The following is a 24,862-nucleotide window of genomic DNA, read 5'->3' as shown; positions in this document are numbered from 1 at the left end:
ATATTTTGAGTAAATTTTTACATCTAGTAAGATTGATTTCTATGCTGATTCTTCTGATAGCTGAAGACATTCCTTGTAACCTAAATAACATAAACATAGTAACTGACACTGCTTACCAGGATGTATTTATAACTAACGAGGCAAGTTCAACTTTGTAATTATCCATAGCTAAAAATTTCATGTATGATTTCTACTGAAGGATCAAATCAATCGCTCAGGTAAATGGACACCCAATGACGTTACGGCATAGGAGAACCAGAAACTTCACTGAGATCAGGCTTTGCCTTCTGGCCCCAAAGTGCCCTCTCACTGGCTAAAGGAAAGGCCGGCCCATGTGCTAGGAGCCAGCTGTGGGCAGGAGTTTGTCCACAGCAGTGAGTGTGGGACGCCCCCATGAAACAAGCGCTCTGTGGCCTGGCCAGCTGGCCCTGCCCACACTTACCGCTCTTGTAGCGTTCCCGCTGCTCTATTTTCAGGGTCAGGTACAGGGTCCGGATGGGGAAGTAGACAGCCTGGGGGTACACTCGTCCAACCTGCTCAGAGACATGGAGTAATGAGAGCACTGCTCCCACTGTGCTTCTGGATGAAGACAGTTGGTATCGAACTAACTGATGTCAATCAGAAATGGGTGGCTGGTCTGCACTTGGAGCAAGGAAGCAAACACTGCATGCGCCACTGCTCAGATACGCGAGGCAGATTAAAGAGCAGGTAAAACGTCTAGCGTAGCTTTAAAAGAGCCGAGAAAGATCAACACAGTGCACTGCAGTTCTCCATGGAGACTGTGAATGACACAGAAACCAGATTTTCATTTGAGTCGGTAAATCTCAGGAAAGCGAAGTGCACGAGTGCCTGGATCGCACTCAGGCAAACAACAGGAAAGCACAAGCTGACATATGTCAGTCTTTGTATTTGGCACCGTTACTGGGAATTGTGAGACAACTCCCGCTAACTGACAGTAGGCTCATTAGTGAACAGCTTCACTCTGCATAATGGCAGCAAGGAGGCTTACGGTAAGAAAAACCAGTTTTACCAAACTGGGGTCCCATGGCTCCTGCCAAAGGGCTGAGCATGTATTATCTAGCTCTGCCACAGGGTGGCTGGCTAACGTACACTAAGAGAGGTTCTATGAAGGACAATACAAAGAGACTGAATATACATCCCAACAGATGTATAATCTGTCCCCAAGCAAAATACCTGTATCCAGAAACATAGCTACCTCCTCTCAAAGGAAAAAATAAAACCATGTCTGGGTACAAGGCAGATGATGCACCGCACGTAAAAAGCAAAGTAAACCACAGAATGATGAGCAGCACGTTCCTAAGAGCTGCTGCCAATGCTCTTCATCCATGAAAAATTACGTGACTATAATTTAATAAGGGAAACGCAGTCAAAGGTGCTGTATCCCAGACTGAAGTGTATCTCCAAATTTCTACTCTTTTGGTCCTTCCTCTAACCCCAACGTTCTGGAACCAGTCTCAAATAATGGTCATGAAAGCTACCTGTCCAATCCCCTAACCCCACCCCAGTGCACACAACACACAGCTGCAGCCGAACAACTGTACAAAGGGCAACAACCACCACTCACAGGTGACTTTTATTCTGAAGGGAAGCTCGGAGAGCTCCCAACACACAAAAGGAAAGCAGCTGTAAAATATCAACCAGATACACATTTCACTGCAACTAACTCTGAGTACTCACTAGCAATCTTACATGTTAAGACAATGTTTATTTTACTTGCATCTTACGTGGCAACATGCTCAAGCAAAGAAATGACCATTTCCACACTGTAATGCTACAGCAGATGATTTCACTTCAACCCTGAGATATTCTTCAGTAACTTCTAATTGCTTTCTATCAAGTGAAACCTAAATGTGTACATGTTCCCATCTCTTTCTTTTAAATACTCTGAGCATGCACATTTTCTTTCTGGAAGAAAAGAATGTGTAATGAAGACATAGTTTCTTTTTTGTGAACAAAGGCATCTGGTTACTCCCACCTGGCTAATAAGGTTCAAAAGCAGCTTTCCTTCAGAACCAACCAGGCAGGTGAGCAGCTGTGGGATCCAGGCCAGCCACTGGATGGGTGGCACGCCGATGCAGTACTTGTCGACAGCATCTGCCAAAGTATTTTTGTCATCATCAAAACTCAAAAGCCACAGCACCTAAGACAGAAGGAAAAATTCTAGAGTTGAATGAAAATCCTGAGGCCCTTGAATGACTTTTTCCCCACACTAAAATACCACGCAGAGTAGCTGTACTGGCAGCGGGGAACATATTTACCTAAGGGGCAAATCTTATAGATATTTGAATGAAGTTTTTATATATCCAGATTTAGTTTTAATGCCAAATACTAACAGATCTAATCAGCTGGTCAGCGGTGGCCGGTGACCCTAGAAGCAATAGGCAGATGCAAGGGCCTGCCAGCCTGCTAATTCATTCATGATTGCACCAAAACAATGGACTTTTGCTAAAAACCCCAGAACGATACTACCCTACCCTCAGGGAGGCCACGTTAGAAGCCTCCTGTCCCTGGATGTCTGAAACAATGACATCTAGAAGTAAGCAAATTTGGAATCACGTAGTTTCTTTGTGTTGCAGTAGTTGGTGTATTTCTATAGTCGGCTATAACCACTATCTGCTGATACACAGTCCAAATTTTGATATCACATCAAGGAATTCTAAAAGAATCCCAACCTTTAATGGACAAAACAGAAAAGCAGAGTAACTTAAGAATTCTTAAGTTTTCTGCAAGAATTAATTCTGGGTTGTATGTATATTTCTTGGCCGGGACGAGAAGGAGAAATACTGAAGGAATCTCAACTTGAAGCGATCCTTGTTGGGCACGCCCTGTGCTGTAATGGGGCAACATGGGATGAGAGCACCAGTAGCCGTGATCTCGCCCTGCAGTGTGTGCAGAAACCACGTGACTCAATGTGACCTGCGACTAGAGCTGACCAGCTCTGTGATGTGTGCACTGTCCCTGCAGGTCAGGGACAGAATCTAATGGTATCTAGCAGCGAAGTCCTCCTTGCAGACCCCTCCCAGTCTGCAGGAATTTCTGTCCAGTGTAAGATCCCACAGAGAATACTGGACTCAAGTCCTAAGACCCAGACTCCAGGCTCGGTTTTGCTGCTGAAAAGTCCTGGGACTGAATATGTCCAGGCCTCAGTTTTCTCAGCTTTAAAATGGAATTGTGGAAGATACTTTGAAGAGTGATGAGAATTCAGAGTTAAGGCATGAAATGAGCCTCACACCCAGCATGGATTCAGAAATTGTGGATTTTCATCCAAACTTGAAGGCTATCACATGATCTTTGGTCGAAGTTAACTCTTTTAGCCTCACCTTGGCTAAGTATTTTCTTGATTTGCTCTCATTCTGATGCCGGCACGCATGCAAGTAACAGGTAATGGCAGACACGCCAAGATGCAGCTGCCGCTCCTTCACAAAGATGTTTTCCAGGTAATCGCCCCACATGGCCCACGCTTTCACCAGCACGTCATGCATTTGCACAGCTGCCGAAAAGGCTTTGTTTGCTTCTTCAGACCTGTGAGGACATAAAACCAAAACATAAATTTGGCTTTTTTCCAGGTGAACCTCACACAACATAAAGATAACCATTTTAAAGTGAACAATTCAGTGTCATTTAGTACATTTAAATGTACAGCTATCACCTCTGTGCAGTTCCAAAACATGTGCATGGTCCCAAAAGAAAACCCCAAGCCATTAAGCAGTCATTCTCCATTACCCACAATCGCTGGCCCCTGCTGACCACCAGTCTGCTTTGTCGCCACAGATTTACCTATTCTGCATATTTCATATTAATGGCATCATACATTATGTGACTTTTGTGTGTCTCTGGCTTTTCACTTAGCATAGTGTTTGAGGTTCATCCACGCTGTACCATATGTGAGTACTTTATTCCTTTTTATGACTGAATATTATTTCATCATATATATATATATACGTATGCCACATTTTGTTTATCCATTCATTTGAATTGTTTTGACACTCTGGCTACTGTGAACAGAGCTGCTGGGAACATTCGTGAACAAGTACCTGCATGAGCATTTCAATTCTTTTGGGTATATACCTAGGAGTGGAATTGCTGGGGCATATGATAATTCTACGTTTAAGTTTTTGAGAAACTGACAAACTGTTCTCCAGTGTTTGCACTACGTTCGTGTCACACCAACAATGTAGAAGACATCATAAGAGAACTATTGACCCTTATCCCTTATGGATACAAATGCAACATCCTCAACAAAAGACCAGCAAACCAAATTCGGCAGCATATTTAAGGTTATACACAGTGACCAAGTGGGATTTACCCCAGCAAGGCAAGCTGTGGCTCAACACACAAAATTCAATCCATATAATACACCCCACTAACAGAATGAAGGAGATCAACATAATCATCTCAGTTGATGAAGAAAAAGAACCTGATGAAATCCAACACCTTTTCATGATAAAACACTCAACAAACTAGGAACAGAAGGAAACTATCCCAACATAATGAAGATCATATATGAAAAGTCCACAGCTAACATCATACTCAATGATGAAAGAGTGAAAGGTTTTCCTCTAAGATCAGAAACAAGATAAGGATGCCCATTTTCACAACTTCTACTTAAACTTAGTGCTGGAATTCTTAGCCAGAGCAACTAACTAGGCAAGGGGGAAAAAAACACATCCAGATTAAAAAGGGAAATGCAAAGCTATCTCTATTGGCAGATTATATGATCTTCCATGCAGAAGGCCCTACCTAAAGAATTTACAAAAGAACTATTACAACAAATAAATTCAGCAAAGATAAAAAATGTAAGATCAATATATAAAATTCAGGTGTATTTCTATGTTTAGCAATGGAAAAATCTGAAAACAAAATTAAGGAAACAATTTATAATAACATCAAAAAGAATAAAATTAACATAAGAAATGTAAGACTTGTACACTGAAAATTATAAAACATTGACCTAAATAAATGCACCCTGTGTTCACACACTGAAGACTTAGTACGGCTGCAGTGACAATGCTCCTCAAATTAACGTACAGATTCGGTGCAATTCCTATCACATTTCCAACATCCTTTTTTTTTTTTCCCCCAGAAATAACCTAAAATTCATATGGAAATGTTAAGGACCCAAAAAGCTAAAACAATCTTGAAAAAGAAGAACAAAGTTAGAGAACACTTCCCGATTTCAAAACCTACTGCAAAGCAGTAGTAACCAAGACAGTGTGGTACCAGTGTAATACACATTAATGGAATAAAGTCTTTTCAACAAATGGTGCTGGGACAACAGGATATACACATGCAAAAGAATAAATTTTAGACCACTGCCCTCATGCCACGTAAAAAAATTAACTCAAAATGGATTAAAGACGTAAACGTAAGAGCTAAACCTGTAAAACTCTTACAAGAAACCACAGGAGTAAATCCCATGACCTTGGGTTAGGCAGTGGTGTCTCAGACACAAAACCAAAAATACACGCAACAAAGGAAAAACCAAACTGCACTTCATCAAAATGATAAACTCTATGCATTACGGCCACTATCAAGAAAGTGGAAAGAGAGCCTACAGAATGTGAGAAAATATTTGCAAATGATGTATCTGAAAGAAAATTATATCCAGACATAAAAGACTTAGACCTCAACAGTAACAAGTCAAATCACCCAATTTAAACACAGGCAAAATAACTGAATAGATATTTCTATAGAAAAGATATATAAATGGCACAGAAGCACCTAAAAGATGCTCAACATCATTAGTCATTAAGAAAATGCAAATCAAAACCACAATGAGATACCACTTCACTCACTAGAATGGCTATAATCAGAAAAATGGAAACTAACAAGTGCTGACAAGGATGTGGAGAAACTAGAAATCACAAACAATGCCAGTGGGAATGTATTAGGTTGGTGCAAAAGTAATTGCGGTTTTTGCAATTATTTTTAATCTTTTAAACTGTAATTACTTTTGCACCAACCTAATAAAATGGTACAGCTACTGTGGAAAACTGGCAGTTTCTCAAAGATAAAAAAGTACCACATAACCTAGCAATTCCACTCCAAGAAAACTGAAAATATGCTCACACAGAACCCTGGACATGAATATTTACACCAGCATTATTCGTAATAGCCAAAAAGTGGAAACAACCCAAATGTCCATCAGTTGTTGAATGAATAAATGTATGAATATACAACGGAATGAAAAGGAAGAAAGCACTGAGACATGCTACTACATGGACAAACCTTGAAAACATTATACTAAGTGAAAGGAGCCAGACTCAAAGGCCACGTTGTATATGATTCTATTTATACAAAATGTTCAGAATAGGCAAATCATAGACACAAAAAGATTAGGAATGGTTGTCAGGGGACAAAGGGAAAAAGAGGAAGTGACTATTAATAGGTATGTGGTTTTTTTTGGGGATGATAGAAATGTTCTAGAATTAGATAGTAGTGATGGTTGTACAACAGTGTGAATACACTAAAACCCACTGAATTGTACATTTTAAAATGGCGTATTTTGTCATGTGAATTTAAAACTTTAAAAAAAAAAAAGGATAAAACACTTGTATCTTGACAAAAATCACTTCTTTGTTTTAAAATAAGCCAAAAATGCAACTCCTAGATACTGAAAATTGAAAAGTGAGCTTTAAACCTCTATATATGGCAAGAGGCAGCATCTTATAAGTGCGTCTCATTTGTATACTTTTTATAAAATTTCATTTGATGTTCATTTCTCTACAAGAGGTTACAGCAACCTTCTTCTGTAATGGGCCAATTCATAAATGGCTTAGGCTTTGCAGGCCATACAATTTCTGTCACAATTCCTCGACTCTGGCTGGAGCGTGAGCAGCCACAGTCACATCAATGGTGTGCGTGAGTTCCAGTGCATAATTCACAAAAACCAGATGCTGGCTGGTTGTGGCCTACAGGCCACAGTGGACTGACCCCCTGCTCTAAAATAAGAAGCATCTCCATAAAAGAGATCAACTCTGTTTCCAAACTGCATGCTGAGAAGTGGGGAAATGAATCCATGTCATTCAGCAGTTCTGTGTTCAAGCAACTCCTTTTTAAAAAGAAAGTGCTATACATCAAACTGGCTTATCAGTCAGCAAGTTACTATCTGTGCAGAGATCAAATACCTGAAATATCACACCTGACAACTATTACTAAATCACACCAATTTCCAGCTTGATCTTCACACGAGCTTCAAGTTATAAATAACTATTTAAATAACCTGATGAGTTTTTCTCCTATTCTGCTCCTATATAACATACATACTTGTTGATCTGAGCCAAGAACATTCCTTTCAGTGCATAAAATTCAGCTGTCATCTCTTTTGTGAAGTATTTTAAGTTTGTAGATTCTATAACTTCAAGGCCCTGTTTAAAGAGTAGAAAAAAAGGTCTTGAAATTTCTAGACAATAACTTCATTAAAATATTTATCTAGACAATACATTCTGAAGGTCATTGACAAGTGTACTTCAAATTGACAACAGATTTGCCTACCGTATCTCTTGACTGACAAGTAGTATTTGAACTGAACCACTAAACGCGAAATTCACTTCTAGACACCTTGTGTTACTTATTATTTTTCTCCAAAGCTTTGTATGTCTAATCAGTTTCATTGTTTTTATTAATATTCCTCTGAACACTGCTACCCTCATACTTCTGCAGCTTGTTTTTTCCTTAAATACATTAAACCAAGTGCATGGTAGAACGGAGCAGACAAAATGCAATTAATTCAAATACTCAAGTGGTTTCCTTTCCCTTTCTTGGTTAGAAAGGACTGTTTCCCACTAATAAGGATATGTTTGTAGAACGTTCTAACCCTTTTTCCCTATTATCTGAACCAGGAGTTTCCACGTGGACATGCCCATCATTCTTTACCAGACCTCCTCGGCACAGGGGCAGGCCCCAGGTCCCCTTGGCACTCTACCTGCATACACTCGTTTTTCCCCATGACTCCTGCCAGCTGGAGGTAGCATTTGACTTGCTGTCGAATCTTCTGGAAGCAATCCACAATAGGAACGGTTGGAATAGTATGAATACGACTTAATATATCCAGAGCCACATTGACCAGTCCTTGTTTTCGGGCAATTTTTCCATATTGGATGATTGCTGAAGCTGATGCGTGAACTCCAAGCATAGCGTTATTTGAACTTGGATCATGCTGAGAACTATTTTCATACGCAGTTACAATAGCTACAGACCAAAGAAATGACTTATCAGTCCATGCCCAACATTTTCAAAGTGTTCCACAATAAGGCTTAAATAAAAAATGAAAAACACACACACACGTGACTTACGAAAATGGAAGCTCCATGATAATCCCTCATCACTTTTCCTTGTATTTTATATCAAAAGTAAGACACAAAACGCACTACCTATCGAGCTGACTGCCACCATCTTGGCTGAGTCACAAAGGCTGCTCTAAACACACACATGCCTGGCAGGTTTAGGATGTGCCGAGGGGACCAGAAAACTGGAGAGGGTTCACATTGCCATCTGAGTGAGAGCAGCTCTCCCTTGGGGGGACTTCAAAGCAAAGAGCGCCACAACCTAGAGCACCGATCACAGTGGCTGGAGCCACTGCTGCAACAGGCAGTGTCCAGCAGCATTTCTGTTCTAGCTGGAAAATGTAACAGGTGCGGGAAATTCTTCCCGTCTTTCACCACCTTCATCTTTACCCTCTTCATACCACCATCATCTACCATACCCGCCCAAAACAGAAAATCTGGTAAAATAAAATAATAAAAGAAAAATAAGACATGAAACCAGAACAGTGGGGTGTCTGGAAAATTACATGATGAATGCATGCCGGACCAGGTAGGTTTACCCTGGTAATGATGCTGCCGCCACATGAAGACGCTGCTCCAGTGGGACAAGTCGTCAGACACGATGGGCAGCCTGTTCCTCCAGGTCTTCACCACCGTCTTCATGTCATGCAGGCTGTTGTTCCTCCCCAGGTTGGTCGGCTGTAAGCCTGCATTGATTTGCGCAGCTTCCTGAAGTTCAATGATTTGTTGGGCTGCCTGAATGGGACCGGCATAGGAGATTCCATGGTAAGCATTGTATCAAAGATCAAATGAGAAAATAAACCACAGAGTCAATCAGGAATCTGATTTATCACCAAGATCTCACAATTCGATTATGAAATGAAGCCCTCTAACTTACAGATACCTTACATTCCACATTTAACTTACTCTTCACCTCCAACACTACTCTCCTGATCCTTCCAGTTTTAAAACCCCAGCTCTGTGTGAGATAGGAGATGGGGAGAATGGTGTAGCCCCCAAAACAATTCTCTTTTCCAACTATGGTTGGCTGTTTGTCTAACAATGTCTAAGAAGTGAGCAGTCTAGTCCTTCAAGCTTTCCTTCAATCAACATTTAAAATCCCACAGCCATCAGTCATCTTAAAACATGGTTCTGATGATGTCTTCAGGCTGGTATATACATTTTCAATCATGTCCCTTATGAGTCTGTCTAGTTCACTACCGTTTAAACCCCAGGTGTGTTGCTAACTCTAAACTTTCAGTGCCACCTCCTTATCGGGAACGCCCAGGCAACAACTCTGAACCTATACAAATTCTACTGGTCAAGTTCCACCCCCCTGCAAAGGGATTTCTCTCTTTTCTAAAGGCTTGTGTTTATTTTCTGTCCTATCTGCATGGCATTGAATCACAGTCTCCCTCTTATTTTAAATTTTGCTTTTTATGGATATGTCATCTCCCTCCAGGTGGATGCTCCTTTGAGGCAGAATCTGTTTTAAATTTTTTTACATCTCCCAAACACAGCAGCTAGGTCAGTACTCAGTATCTTATTGTTTGGTCTTAATTTTTAAAATTGCCTACAAGAATTTATGCTTTCCATCTATATTTCTAGCTCATTACATTTAGATTTTTTAAACCTTTATCTAATCCTCCCTCTGACCAAAAGCTTACTGAAAATAGAACAATGAGATGTTTGTTTTATAACAGATTTACTGATATATACTTAAAACATCACTGAAATTGCCTTTTAAAATATACAATTCAGTAGTTTTAAGTATAATCCGAGTTGTATAACCATCACCACTATCTAATCACAGAACGTTTACATCATTCCCAAAAGAGGCCCTGGATCCATTGGTAGCCACTCTCCATTCTCTCCTCCAGAAGGTGACACCCATTAATCTGCTTTCTGTCTCTACGGATTTGCCTATTCTGGACATTTCATATAAATGGAATCATACAATATGTGGCTACCTGTGTCTGGCTTCTTCACTTAGCATATATTCAAGGTTTACCTAAGCTGTTAACATGTATCGATACTTCCTTCCTTTTTATTGCTGAATAATACTCCATTGCATGGATGTACCACATTTAACTTATTCATTCATCAGTTGATGGTCATTTTGGGTGTTCGCACATTTGGGCTATCCTGAGTATCACTGTTATGAACATTTCTGTATGTTTTTGTATAAACATGTTTTAATTTCTCTTTGATTTATACCTAGGAAACTGCTGAATCATATGGTAATTCCATGTTTAATATTTTGAGGAACTGTCACTCTGTTTCCGAAGAGGCAGAACTATTTTACATTCCCACCAGCATGCAAGAAGGCTCCAATTTCTCCACATCCTCACCAACACTTATTGTCTTTTTTAGTCTAGCTATGTTAGTGGTGTGAAGTGGTATCTCATTGTGGTTTTGATTTGCATTTCCCTAATGACTAACAATGTTGAGCGTCTTTTCATATGCTTACAGGTCATTCATGTATCTTCTCTGGAGAAATATTTATTCAAACCTTTTGCCCATTTTAAAATTGGATTGTCTTTTATTGTTGACTTACAGTTCTTTATCCATTCTGGATAAAATTCCCTTATTAGATTTGCAAATATGTTCTCCCATTCTGTAGGCTGTATTTTTACTTTCTTGGTATTGTACTTTGAAGTACAAAAGTTAAATTTATTCCTAAGTATTTTATTATTTTTGAACCGATTTTAGATGGAATTGATTTCTTAATTTCATCCAATTTGGGTAGTTATCAGTCATTATTTCTCCAAATATTCCTTCTGCTCCCCTTTTCTCACCTTACTCCTTCTTGGATTTCCATTACAAGTATGTGGTACACTTGATGATGTCCCACAGGTTCTGAGGCTCTGTTTCATTTTTGTTCCTTGTTTTCCTTTGTTCCTCAGACTAGATAATGTCAACTGACCTATCTTCAAGTACATTGACTTCACCTTGTACTTGCTTGAATCTGCAATTGAGCCTCTCTAGTGAATTTTTATTTTCAAGTATTATACTTCTAAATTCTATTCCTTTCTTTAAAGTTTCTATCTTTTTATTGATGTCCTCTATTTGGTGAGACATCATTCTTATACTTTCCTTAAATTCTTTACATGATTTCTTTTAGTTCTTCGAACATATTTACCATAGCTAATTTAAAGTTTACAAATACTAATTCTAACAACTGGGCTTCCTCAGGGACAGTCTCTATTGACTGCTCTTTTCCCCCTACATATGGACCATATTTTCCTATTTTTTTTCATGTCTCATAATTGTTGAAAATTGAACATTTCAGATACTTAATGTGGCAACTCTGGAAATCAGATCCCTCCTCTCCTCTTTTTGTTTAGGATGTTTCTGTTTAATGATTTTCTTCTCAGACTAATTCTATAAAGTCTATATTATTTGTAGAATGCAACCACTCGAGTCTCTGCTCGTTAGCTTAGTGGTCAGCTAATGATTAAACAGAGATATCCTTAAAGACCTGAAACAATGAGACTCCCTTTACCAAGGGGTTCTGTGTGCCTGTTGTAGCATGCCTTCAACACTCAGCCAGGCAATTTTCAATTCTCCCTTAGCCTTCACTTCCCATTTCTATACTACCTCAAGGTCAGCCAGTGGTGAAAGCTTAGGATCATCTCAAGTTTTTCCTGATCATGTGCACAAGATGTATATGGCCTTCTAGATTCCCAGAAATATGTTAGAGCTTTTCAAAATCCTCTATGGACATTTCATTCCCTAGTCTTCCCCTTACTTGGCCAGTCTCTTTTGTGCCCCTAGCTGGTACTGCTACATCAGACAGCTGTGATGTTAAACAATTGCCACTGACTGTTTATGACAAATGCCCCTGGATATGGCTTTCCTTACTAAGAGGGTTCTGAGTCAGGTCAAATAGTGACAAACTCTGTGCATAGGGCTTTTCTAGGGAGCTGCAATGCTGGTCAAATAGTGCCAGTTCTCTGGGGCTGGGTTTTTGTTGGAGTCTCTAAATCTGTTCTACCCTCCACTGGTGGCTGTTATTAGGCTGCTGGCTTTTCACAGCTCCTAGGATTGGAAACTATTGGTTTTCAAGGCTACTTGCAGAGCTGAGGAGAGCCGGAATGGGAATAAGACCATTAAACGCGACAAATCTTGCTATTCTTACTAAAACACAGCTGTTTTTCCTAATACTCCCTGGATTGTTGCAAGTCTGTGTTTAATTTCCAGAGCTCTAAAAGTTGATTTTGACAATTTTCCCCACTGTAGGTGTGGCTTTTATGAAAAAGTAGAGCTTCTAGATGAACTATTCCAGATGATCTGTCTGAATATCATATTAATGCTGCTCTCTCCACAAGACTCAGACTCTGTTTCTCGTAGATTAGTGGTAGCCCAGGAATGCACTATTGGTGTTTTCATTATGCCAAAGTGATAGACTGGTCATTTAAAATCTCTATCAAAACTCTGGGGTCTAAGAATCAGTAAGATGGGACTGTTAACTGTGCAAAAGCACCAAGACTTTTCCCTTCACTTATTTTTTTGGGGGGAGTGGAGTGGTAGTTATAGAAGAGGGGAGAGACAGAAGCCATAGTTCAAAATATGTATTTTAAAACTTAATATAATAAAGATTTTTTAATTAGGCATTGTTTCAACATCTATTAAATTTGGACAAAAGGTACTTAATTGGTTTAATTTTAAAAAAATAAGCACTTCTCGAACTCATTCTCTCTACCTTACTTGTCTCAAATTCTACATAAATCTGATCCTAAACATTAAGAATAGTTACCAAAATGATAAAACTGAAATACTATTAAATGGTTTCCTAAAGTCATTCTTATTGACCATGTCTTTATTTTCTTAAGATTTCTCAGTTATGTTGGTTGATAGTGCTTTTGGGAGGTGGAAATTATCTCTTTAAATACAGTCAGATTTTGTGCTTGTTCCAGCAGAACATATACTAAAATGAATAGTCGGATTTGTAACCTAGATAATCAACATTTATCAAAAGTCAACCACGAGCAAAGCAGTGGAAGAGAAATAAAACTACCTTTAATTTCACTGCCAAAATACTTGGATCAGTATTGTCTGAAATGCTGCATTTTAAACTCTATGCTTTAAATATACAACTACACAATAATTTCTCCTTAGTTACTTACAATTAATATATCTTGCACTGACAGCTTTTTCCTATTTTCATGCAATAACTTTTTCCTAATAGCTGCAATAGGCAACCCATCTTACTCGCACTTTTAGAGAATATGGAAGGAAAAGTCCACTCTTGGTAAAAAACTTTAGAATATTTTAATAATCTAGATTAGAGATGTTATATATCTGCAAAATAATATTACGTTAGTGCACACCTCGAGAAAAAGTAAAAGATAGTATACAAAAAGAAAAAATATCAAAACAAAACAACTGTTTCAATGAACTTCTGGTTAACTCTGAAGACAAGAAAACCTAAGTACATTAACATCAGTTTAGTCTCAAAACTACTTTTCAAGAGAAACAAAGTGTGACCATCTGCATTACGGCTGTAGCATCAGCCTAGTTTTACTCACTCAATAACACTGGTAGCTGCTCTGCACCGGGCACCAGATAAAATAGGATAAAAGTTGGCACAGCCCCCAGGTGTGTGTGTGCATTCGTGCGTGCGTGTAGTGCACATGTGCATGGGGCTGGGAGGAGGAGGAGGAGAAGTATGTTCTGTGGAGAGGAGCAGCATGTGCAAGGGGATGTGGGGACAGAGTCAAAGAATTGAATGGTGGCTCGTGTGGCTGGAACAAATTGTCAGAAATAGTCAAGATGATACACAAAGGAAGAAGCCGGGGCAGAGTCTACTTAAGCAGCAGTCTTAAGCGTCTCAGAGGATGAAGTTCTCTAACTGAACAGGGGCATCCCACTGATGGTGGTGTGGTGGGCACTAAAGAATGTTCCTAAAACAAAAATGAAAATGATCAAAATCGCTCAGGAGGATGTCTCTGTCACTTAAATCCCTTGGAAGCTCCCAAAATAAGCAGCAACATTTTAGTCCTCTACGTTTTCACTGTGTCCCTCACTGTGGATGAGTTTAAATGAGAAAGGACAAGTGCAAGGAGTTTCCTCTCTGCCATCCAGCTCAGTTTACGGACCTATGCCTGGACCAGATGGGCGCATGACACTGTCACATGAATGCACCGTACCCACCTGGAGAAGAGGTGTGTGCACATGCGACACCACGTGGGGCAGCCGCCGCCACTCGCGAATGGCCAGGCTGCTGGCCATTTCCACCAGGCGCTCGATGAAGCTGAGCTGCTGCTCCTCAGGATGGCAGATAGCCAGGTATCCACGGTACATGTTGACCTTCCAAGCCATCTCCTTGGGACAACTTATTTCTACCTGGTGGTAAAAGAACATTACATAGAAAGCTATGGGTTCTTCCTCTGAGTAGAAAGAGTCAAAAACGAAAGTCATTTTTCCTGTAGCCAATTTTGCAAAGCAATAAGCAGAAATTAAGCTAGAAACAGACATGTATTTTCTTTAGAGAAGTCATGCATTTAGAGTATTCTTTCTGGGTACTCTCCTTTCTGAATACCAGTCAGTGGCCAATCTCGCTAGCTGTGAAAGCATGCCACAGGCTCCTTGCTTTAGGTCATCAGTAGTTCCAGAAAAGGGGACACTGATCAACACTGTCATGACAGACCAGATTAACAATCACCACTGGACTACAAAGTCAGCCGGCGAAGTTTTAAAGTAGTCAACGTATGCTCATCTCTATTCTGATAAATATCACAATAATTTTGAATTGTTTCCAATTCAACTGTTATCCCAGGAAATTAACCTAACTTGTTCTACATTATACAAGGAAGCAGAAGGCAGTGATTCGGGTTTGTAAGAATATGAGTGAACAGTCACAAATTGTACTGTCTTCTACAAGCCATACTTTATTATAAAATTTTCCCCAGATTTCTCATATGTTGGTTATCAGTTCTGCTGTGAAGTGCTGAGCATGGCACTATCTGTCACACTTCCTCGCCCTAACCCCAGCCCGGCTCCCACACACACAGCTACAGCCAGGGAAAGGCTCCACGTGTGTCCCTGAGAGCCCCAGCACCTGCTCACCACCTTCTAAAGAAAGCATTAGAACTCATCACATTTTATCAATCTCATTAAAAATGTAAATGATAAAAATTTAAAGTCTTTTCAAAAGTATTCTCTTTATGTAGAAGATGAAAGGCTATCTCTGTTGAGGAGCTGTATAGGACTTGCTGTGACAAGAACAATAAACATTCAATGTGAAGCACTTTGGGAAATAATAAAAATTAGACACATTTTAGTGCCATAATGCTCTGTCCAAATGATGTAAGAGTAATAATGGTAATAATAATGCCATTTATATGACACCTTGGTTGTTTCTTGGTATCTTACTTTTTCAGAGCACATTCATAGCCCCTCTTAGATCTCAACAATCCTTTGATGATGAAATTCAGGAAGGCAAACTTGTGAACACATCTGTTTCCAACATGATCTTCTAAAATTACACCAATCTCACATTTTCTGGACTTAAACACTATTTAACATAGGCTTATGTCAATCACAACACCTATCTCCTGTAACACTTAAGAACAAAGGCATCTGTTTAATTTCTCCTCCAATAAAAAAAATTACCCCAGCTAGTAAATCATACCAAGAAATGCACTACCGCAAGCAGCCCTTAATCGCAATTCACAGGAATAAAAACAAAAGTAATTTGAGGTTTTTATTATAAACACTGGCAAATGAGTAAATAGTACTATCAAGACCATTTGAAATTAATTTACTAAAGATTACCCAGGATGTTTATTCATATACTTTGAACTTTTTTTTAATCAGTAAGTGCATTACAATTTTTGGAAAATAATCAAAACTCTGTAAAAGAAGAAATTCATTTGTCAGACCCATGGACAGTGTGATACAGCACATATCCAGCTAAGTGAAATCTTGTAAAGGAGACTTAAAAAGGTTAGAGTGAGCTATAAACATTTATTCAGCAGAATGTTTATCTGAATAAAGAATAATCAACTATAAATGTATTCTGTTAGCAACATGTATATTTTTTAACCTTTATAAGTGACTGTTATTTCTCGGAGTCACACGAACTCCTTGCTTCAGATGCATAATTCCCCAGATCCCACCTGAAAGTCAAGATTCTGGCTCTGGAACCATTCTGTGGTTAGTAGTTTGTGACTATTTCAGTTCTGCAATCTTTTGCATTTTGTTAAAAGTGATATTAGTAATGAAATAAGCACTGTAGCCGCAGGTTAAATTTTTAGGCTCATCATTTCAAAGTGGCCTATAATCTCAACATGCTTTTGTAGTCTTCAGATCAAGACAAGAAAACCACTGTTGTGCACGTTAGCAAACGCTCACTGGGAAAGGGGTGAGACCAGGATGAAAGCATTTCCCTCCTCTACACCCCGTTAACATGAACACCACACAGAAAAGGTCAAAAACTGTACACCAGCAGCCGGGAAAGGGGCCGAGGGAGAGCACAAGGGATCGGCACAGACGCAGGAAAAAACAAGGAACGAGAATTGCTGCATCAGAAGACAATGATAAGGTGGTAATACTGTGTTGTGCGGTTCGGATAACACACAGAGCTGCACTGTCCAATAGGCTTCTGACGCCCCCGACAGAAGCTTCCCAGTGGAAAAATGGGGACTTACCCCGCATGCCCACTCGCCCATCGAGCACCAGATTCCTCTGGATGGAGTTTAATTTTTAAAAGTGTGGAGCTCTACCAAGTTAATGACTCAACTTCACTTACACTACGTCACCATCACTTCCATTAGACGTAACGTGCTTTGAATATGACAGCTTGTTATACAACAAACTTCTACTGACAGCACCTCATCTGCCAGGCCTGGGCTTGTATGAGTCAGCACTGCTGTACTCACTTCCACCACCACTCAAATCCACTGGTAAAATTGACTCTGTTCTTCCAAATTTCTCCCGGCACTGTTACTTTGTTTTTCTCATAGAATCCAAGGTTTCCGCACCTAATACTTACTGTAACTGAATGATGACAAACAATTTATAATTTAACTCAAATTCGGGAAAGGGATTAGATAACCAAAAATAATTCCTGCTTCCCAACAGCTGTCTTTAATCTGCCCAAATGCCCAGCTTGTTCTCAGTGAACTGAAATCTCCAGAGAGATTTCACGGCTTTGGCAAAAGGAACCCACGCAGCAGTGGGGCATACAACCTGAGTGTGGACACGTCAACAAGGACGTGGGAGAGAGGTCTCACCTGCACCAACGCCTCCTTCATGGCGGTCCAGTTGGACACTCGCCAAGCACACTCCAGGACGAGGTACGGGTTTATGTGCCCTTTGGACTGGCCATATTCTGTCAAGGCTTCCCACTGGTTCAACTCCTTCGAGCACCTAGAAGACCAGGGAGTCACGAGCAATAGTTCAGTTACCAACAAACCAACATGTTCAGAAAGGGCAGGGGACAGTCATTTATTTCCATTCCACAGAAGGAACCCCCCGCCCTCAGAGACAAGTGGACTCCCATGGGCTTGGTCTGCTGCAAGATGCACCTGCCCTCCAGAAGCAAGTGCTCCCCTGAGGACCAAGACCTGCCCACTACACAGCCAAGGCGAGAGCAACGCACACAGCCAGTGGAGAGGCGGGAGTCATTCACTGATTCTCCAACAGACACTTTCAATTTACTCAAGACTTTATTCATAGATTTTTGTTTGTTCTTTTCTCTATGGAGCCATAAAGAAAGTAGCAAAGTTCCCTTTTATTTTTATTTATTTATTATTTTTTTGACATCATCATAGCTAATTTATTAATTTCCCAGTTCAAAGTTCCCTTTTAAAAACACTCATTATGAGAAAATTTCAGAGATTTTTCATGGGTTCCCTTAATTGATTTAAATCCACCACTGTCCGGCTTACCGAATCCAGTGATCTTCCCAAAGCTGATATTCTGGGAAAATAGCAGGGGATGCGTTACTCCTCTCGTGCTCTTTTTTGGCTTTATCCATTGCCTTCTCATAGGATTCCTGTGCCTGAAAGAGTTAATAATGCTTTCAAACTGCTGTTTAACGAGAAACTTTTCCACAGCCACTGCTCAATTATTTAGGGCAAGTTGATCACAGACCCAGAAGTGCCTCACATTCTTCTCTGTGATCATTTCCCCCCCCCCCCCCCCCAGAATTCTCTATTCACAGAGAACAGAAGAGCGGGAGGAGAACCAAGAGTGCATAATTCCCCACACAGAATGGAAAGAGCAGGAGACTGCTTGGACCCGGGCTGAACTGCTCTGTTCTTCAGTGATGAGAGCAGGGGCCACAGCCTGTGCCTATGCTTCCAGAATTTCTGGGGCTCAGTGTCCTACACAAGGCTGAGAACTGTACCCATGACCATGGCCCACGCTACATTGCAAGGACATGCACAAGGATTAAAATTTAAACACGAAATGCCATCTACCTTCCATTTCCAACAGGACCAATGAGAGCAGCTAAAACACATCCCCATTAGCTTCTAATGGTGAAGGATTTAGGACTGAGCTTTCAAAATATTCACGTCATGTAAGTATGTTTCTCTAAATTGCACCTTCAATCAAAGGGCCTTTATGTGTAGGATAGATGCTTCGAGTAAAACAGTCAACTTCCTACTTAAATGTGAACAGACTTAGGGACACTGGAACATTATATAATGTAACCATGCAGCCCAGCCGTTTCATTCGACAGTATCTACCTGCTCAAAGAATCCATGCTGCTCGTAAGCAATAGCAGTTGCCGTCTCCGAATACTTGCAACGTTTCTGCCATAAACCAGCCCACATGTCTTCCTCTTGTAACAAAGAGTACAGTTCGGCAAGGGAATCCAGTATCTCCTGAAAACACAGATCATGGTTTCTGAGTGCTCACGACAAAGACTTTTCTTTCCTTCAGTAAAGCAACCTCACTGTGCTGGGATTTAAAATCACTTGGGAGATGGTTACTGAAACCTTGAGTCACTGCCAAGGAAGACATAATTCACAAATGAGGGGAGGCCTCACCTGCTGAGGTGGAGTTATGCTCTCCTGCTCATAAAATTCCGTTGTCTGCTTCGGCTTAATCTGCAGACTCAGACCTTTTTCAAAAGCCTGGTGCTCTAGCATTAATGTGGAGCGGAACCAAAGGTTGTGCGTTTTCCCCAAGTACTTCAGTACGCAGGGTCTGATGGGAATCGGAGGCACACACTGGGACATGGCTTCCACGAAGCAGTTCAGTGCGCTCGGCTGACAATCCCGCTGCACCTGGTGGCTGCCACTGCACAGGAACGGGCTGATCTCACCGGCGAGAGCCTAGAACCAAAGGTCATGTTAACTCACGTCTTCATTCAAAAATCAGCACGTCTTTACTCTCTGTCACAACATCTGCAAATATTTTTGATACTTCATGCTTAGATAATAGTCAGGAGTTTCCTCATCCTTTGAAACTCAATCGAGATTTTCTTTCATAAATACTTCTCAAACGGTAAAACTACGTTTTCCAAAAGAGGATGTTAAAATATACTCACATGCTGTTGTCTGTCAGACAGAATTTTCCACAATCTGGGGAAAAGCTGGACCCATGTCTTTTCTGCCAGTGTCGTGGAAATGTGACACAGCTGGACAAAAGCGCTGAGCAGTGCCCCAGTCTACAGAAAGAAGACAGATGAGTGTAGCCAGGCTTGAGCTGCTGCTAAACACCCTGCCACACAGCTGCCTCACACGTCCATGCTCAGGAGACACTGCTGACAGACTACCACATGCTTCTCCACTTTCAAACTTTCAAAGATCTGAGCAAGTGTCATGTAAGACTGAAAACATGGATTCTGAGCACCAGAAACCAACCCATAGTGCGCTTAGCGGCCAAGCACAGATGGGTACGGGACTCATCAGTGACACTCCTCCCTTTTGTAAAACTTCAAGGGCATTTCCAAATATGCCAGCGCTGAAAGGGTACCTGAGAGGTACACAGGTGCCATTAAAGCAAAGGCTGAAAATATGAAAGAGGAAATAGGAAAAGTACATGCATGTGATGTAAGTTATTTGCCAAAAGGTACAATTCTGAAGAACAAATCAAGGACTATGAAAGTTCAGTCTCTACAATTAACAGCAGACAAGAGATGGGAAAGTGACTGGAACAGACTAGAACAGAACACCCTACGAATGGGGCTGGAGCTGGGATCTGAAGGCCCAAAAAGCGTATCAAATCCACAGACACATTTTGTTGTTTTTGAAAATCTGAATTAGCTGCCAACTTTTCTTATAAACAGCCAGGTTTCTAGCCTGCTTGAAGCCCATGTGGCCCACCGAGCTCCTTAATGAGAACAGAACTATCCCTGTTTCTTTGTAATACTCTTCAAAAGTAACTTGGTACATATAGTCATAAGTGATTCTGAGTCATTATCCAAAAAACAATCATATCTATGATTAACCTGAGACTTGATGAAAACCAAAGAGCTTCCATCTGGATAGATCTCAAAATAGATGCATTTGGAGGTCCCCTTCCCCAAAAGTGGACTTGATTTACCACATTAACCAATTTTCTCCTTTTTTATTACACTTGAAAAATAATCCAGCAATGTCTCATCAGATATGTTTAGTAAACACTTTTACTATTTCTTTCAAAGGATAGTAATGGGGAATTAACCTTTTTTTCTTATTTTCTCCCATAAAACAATTTAATTCCTTTCTCAAATGTTTTTTTTTTTCAAAGGAGGGCGCAGCTCACAGTGGCCCATGTGGGGAACGAACCGGCAACCTTGGTGCCATCAGCATCGCGCTCTAACCAACTGAGCTAATGGGTCACCCCCTCTCAAATCTTCACATAAAACATACATTTTAGAGGCTCACAGAACTACGAATAGTTTCAGTTAAGAAAGGAGAAAGTGTAACTTGTAAAAGAAAACTTTACACTGATGTGGAATAATCCTGATTTAGGACTCAAAATATTCAGGAGGAAAAAAACCAACAACTATCCCTCCAAACTTGCACACAGACCTTCACTTCCCGGAGAGTATCAAGAAATTTGTCATGTCTGTTGGTTAACATATGCAGCTGGTTTCCAATGTCCTTTTCAGAAAGTTCTTTGGTTTTGGGGGTACTGGTCTGATCTCCAGGAGCTAGTTCAATATCTATCTCTACATCCTAAAAAACAAACACAAATAAGCACAACAAAAAGTCAAATAGTTAATAGCCAAGAAACACAACTCTCAAACTTCTTCTTACACTTTTGGCAAGTAAAATTTTAATTCATTTCCTGGAAGTTTATAATTATTCAAATAATTTTAAATTCTAAAATAAACAACAGATTAACAGACCAGACCTATCTCTTTCTTTTTTTTAAAGACAATATAAAAATGTCACTATTTTGCTTTCATATTTAGATTATAGAAAGCAAAATAAAGTACAAACTCTAAACAATGAAAAATATGAAGATTATTAGGAATTACAGCCTATCATTCCTCAAAATGCAGCACAGCTGCCTAGCTGATTTGCTCATTCAGTATAGAAGAGTGACAGGCGAAATGTCAGCATAGGCTGGGCACACAGTAGGTGCTTAAAGGCTCTGGGGCGCTTACTCTGCTGCCCCCTCAGCTGAGTCCTGGGATGAGGAACCCCTGTCCAGGTAGAGGGGACCTTGTGGCTTCCGCCCGCCCTCAAAAAGAAAAAGAATAGTGACAGGCCACTGTGTAGGACCTTGGTTAGCACAACGTTTCATATGGCTCACTTGCAAAAAAGGAATAAACCTTATTTCTGTCTGAAGCTTCTGGGAAGTCACAGTCAAAATTCAATCATCAAATTAGCCTCTAAGTCAAGTTATCCACCATTTGGTATATGCCCTTGAAAATGCAGAACAATCCCTTCAAAGTTGGCAATTTACTTCACACAGGATTACAGAAAGAAAAGATCGCATCACCAAAGGATCTACTGTTTCCCCGAAAATAAGACCTAACCAGAAAATAAGCCTTAGCATGATTTTTCAGGATGACATCCCCTGAACATAAGCCCTAATGTCTTTTGGAGCAAAAATTAATATAAGACCCGGTCTTATTTTTGGGGAAACACAGTAGCGTTTAGCAACATAGTGAAGAAAATTTTTAATTTTTATTTGTTAATAAAAGGAGTACCTATCTCACACAGGAGAGGGAATAAACAACCCTTTTTAGAACAAAAAGGGTGCCTCCACCTTCAATACTGGGTGGCTGTCATCTAAAACCCGACACTCCAGGCAGAGCTTCCAAGAGCCAACAAAGGAAAGACAGTCTAAAGACCTTCCCTGGAGTGGTGTCAGCCACGCCCCGCAGCACTCAGCGCCGTCACATGTAGGCATCAGCCCTGCTGGCCAGTTCCTGGCTCCACGGCTGCCCCTGCCAAGACCAGGCAGAGACAGATGTGGGTGGTCCAGCGCAGCCGGCTGTGGAACCAGCGAGATAGAGCTGTGTCCTTTACAGCAGAGTCACTCCCCAGAGCAGTGCTTTATTTATAATACAATGTGGGCTACTTGTTGCTTGGAGAAAAAAATCACCAAACAGTGAAATCCCCTAACTAAGCAGCATGAGCTCACGGTACAGTCACCTATCTCAAAACTGAATGGCAATATGAGAGGCTTATCAAGTCTAACTCCAAGAAATCTAGTTGGCTGGAAACAACCTAAGTGTCCATCAATGGGTTAACAAATAAAGAAAATGTGGTATAATATATATACATACATATATACACACAAAGAAATCTTATTCAGCCATAAAAAATAATGAAATCTCATTATTTGAGACATGAATGGACCTTGAGGGTACGGTGCTAAGTGAAGTAAGTCAGACAGAGATACAGAAAACAGATTAGTGGTTGCTGGGGGTGGGGGGGAAGGAGAGGTAGAAAATGGGTGAAGGGGTCAAACTTCCAGCAATAAAATAAGTAAGTCACGGGATGTAACATACAGCATGGCGACAATTATCATACTGTATTGTGTATATGTAGGATGCTGAGAGTAAATCTTAAAACGTCTCATCACAAGAAAAACAAATCTGTAACTATGTGGTGACAGATGTTACGACACACTGGAATGCTAAATTTCACAGTACATGCCAATACCAAACGTTATGTTGTACACCTGAAGCCAACATATGTTGATTATATCTCAATTAAAAATATCTAATTGAACGTGGGTACCACATTCAGAGCTTTCAGGTAGGGACAGGTTTTAATACATTGCTCTTGCCCTAAAAAACCCTAACGCTGATACGGAATTGGAGAAGCTTCTGCCATGAAATCCAACATTACCTCCTCTTTGGACTCGCTGTTCTCTCTCTCCCGAGGCTCCTGCTTGACATGGGTGACCATGGCGAAGGCTGCGCGATCGTGACTGTCGGCCAGGTTGATGACGTTGGTGATGGATGGGAGCATAGCGCCCTGGCAGCTGGTACCAATGGGCGTGCTCTTCTCACACACGGCCAAAAGCAGCTGGAGGATTTGGGGCAAGAATTAAAACCTAGACACATGCATCACATTTGGGGTGCGTGGACCCTCAGTTAATACCTAGTCATCCGACAGCCACACATGTGCTGACGGCTCCCAGGCCCATGGCTCTCCTCTGCACGTCTCCCCAGCTTACACACAGTTGAACCTCCCTTCCAGGCATCCCTCACTCAAGCACCTCTGACTCCATGTCTAAGCTTAGCTCAGCTCAGCATCTTTCTTCCCTACCAAACAGGCTTCTTCTCCTGTTCTCTCAGAGGCATCTCCCAGGGAAGACAGTTAGCCTTTCCGTCATCTATTTCTCCTTCTCTCTCATCCCGCATACCACATCACCAAGTCCTGCCAATGTTACCTCCTAAATACCTAGGCAGCCACCACCTCCTGCCTGGACATAACTTCCTGACTCACCCTGAGTCCTCTTCTCAAACCCACCTTCTTCCACACAGCTGACATCAGTGCTCCCCTCACCCCCTCCAATGGCTTCCCACAGTCCTTTGGGGACAGCAAGCTCCTCAGCGTGGCTCACGAGATCTTCTGTAATGTAATACTCCCTATTTGCATGTAACACTTCCGTGACTATTCCTCACCCCCCCATATGCTTCACCACCCGGCCTTTGCTCATGTACCGCCCTGATTAAGTCATGCTTGCATTCTTTTAGCAAATATTTACTAAACACCCACCAGATGTGGTGTGAGGCCCTGGAGACTCATTTGTCAACTTCACAAACACTGTATGCCCTACCCTTGTGGAGCTGAAGTGTCACAGGGAAGGACAAGACCAACCTCAGCCCATAAAGAGACACATACTCCACATGATATTATAGCAGCCAAGGAACGGTCGACTGACAAAGAGGGTGCCCTGCTTTAGCCTGGGTGTCAAGAACGTGGCATGTTCGAGAACACGGAAGGCCAGCAATGCTGGAGACTAACGAGCGCGGGAGAAAGGGACAGCAGAGGGCTGAGAGAGAGGCCTGGGTCTGGTCACTCGAGGCCGGCAAGACCGTATCCTGGAGGCTGGATTTTGTGCCGAGTCCAACCGCAAGGAGCAGCACAACCTGCTTTGTTCTTTTAGAACAATTCTGTAACAATAAAAAAACTGTGGTGGGTGGGAGGGAAGGGGAGTGAACA

The 24,862-nt window shown here is 41.0% G+C and overlaps 1 protein-coding gene across 15 annotated transcripts in view; it reads right to left on the bottom strand.

Annotated features, from left to right (window-relative positions):
- Nucleotides 1–24,862, bottom strand: part of TRRAP (transformation/transcription domain associated protein) — a 122,444-nt gene that overhangs the window by 17,082 nt on the left and 80,500 nt on the right. For 11 of the 15 annotated variants that reach the window (XM_074313443.2, XM_019756062.3, XM_074313448.2 and 8 more), the window contains 14 exons: nucleotides 23,540–23,719; nucleotides 21,260–21,406; nucleotides 19,792–19,911; nucleotides 19,289–19,576; nucleotides 18,986–19,123; nucleotides 18,182–18,294; nucleotides 17,525–17,660; nucleotides 14,442–14,633; nucleotides 8,813–9,041; nucleotides 7,946–8,211; nucleotides 7,288–7,388; nucleotides 3,342–3,543; nucleotides 1,997–2,161; nucleotides 443–533 (listed from right to left, as the gene is read on the bottom strand). In XM_074313443.2, the coding sequence (XP_074169544.1) occupies nucleotides 443–533; nucleotides 1,997–2,161; nucleotides 3,342–3,543; nucleotides 7,288–7,388; nucleotides 7,946–8,211; nucleotides 8,813–9,041; nucleotides 14,442–14,633; nucleotides 17,525–17,660; nucleotides 18,182–18,294; nucleotides 18,986–19,123; nucleotides 19,289–19,576; nucleotides 19,792–19,911; nucleotides 21,260–21,406; nucleotides 23,540–23,719 (2,368 nt within the window). The remainder of the gene's footprint in view (nucleotides 1–442; nucleotides 534–1,996; nucleotides 2,162–3,341; nucleotides 3,544–7,287; nucleotides 7,389–7,945; nucleotides 8,212–8,812; nucleotides 9,042–14,441; nucleotides 14,634–17,524; nucleotides 17,661–18,181; nucleotides 18,295–18,985; nucleotides 19,124–19,288; nucleotides 19,577–19,791; nucleotides 19,912–21,259; nucleotides 21,407–23,539; nucleotides 23,720–24,862) is intronic. The other 4 variants (XM_074313449.2, XM_074313457.2, XM_074313455.2 and 1 more) reach the window with 1 other exon arrangement.

The sequence above is a fragment of the Rhinolophus sinicus genome, chromosome 5 (genome assembly GCF_057876585.1).
Source record: "Rhinolophus sinicus isolate RSI-liver-muscle chromosome 5, RSI-T2T, whole genome shotgun sequence".
Taxonomy (NCBI): Eukaryota; Metazoa; Chordata; class Mammalia; order Chiroptera; family Rhinolophidae; genus Rhinolophus; species Rhinolophus sinicus.
This window is presented reverse-complemented; position numbering and strand designations above follow the sequence as displayed.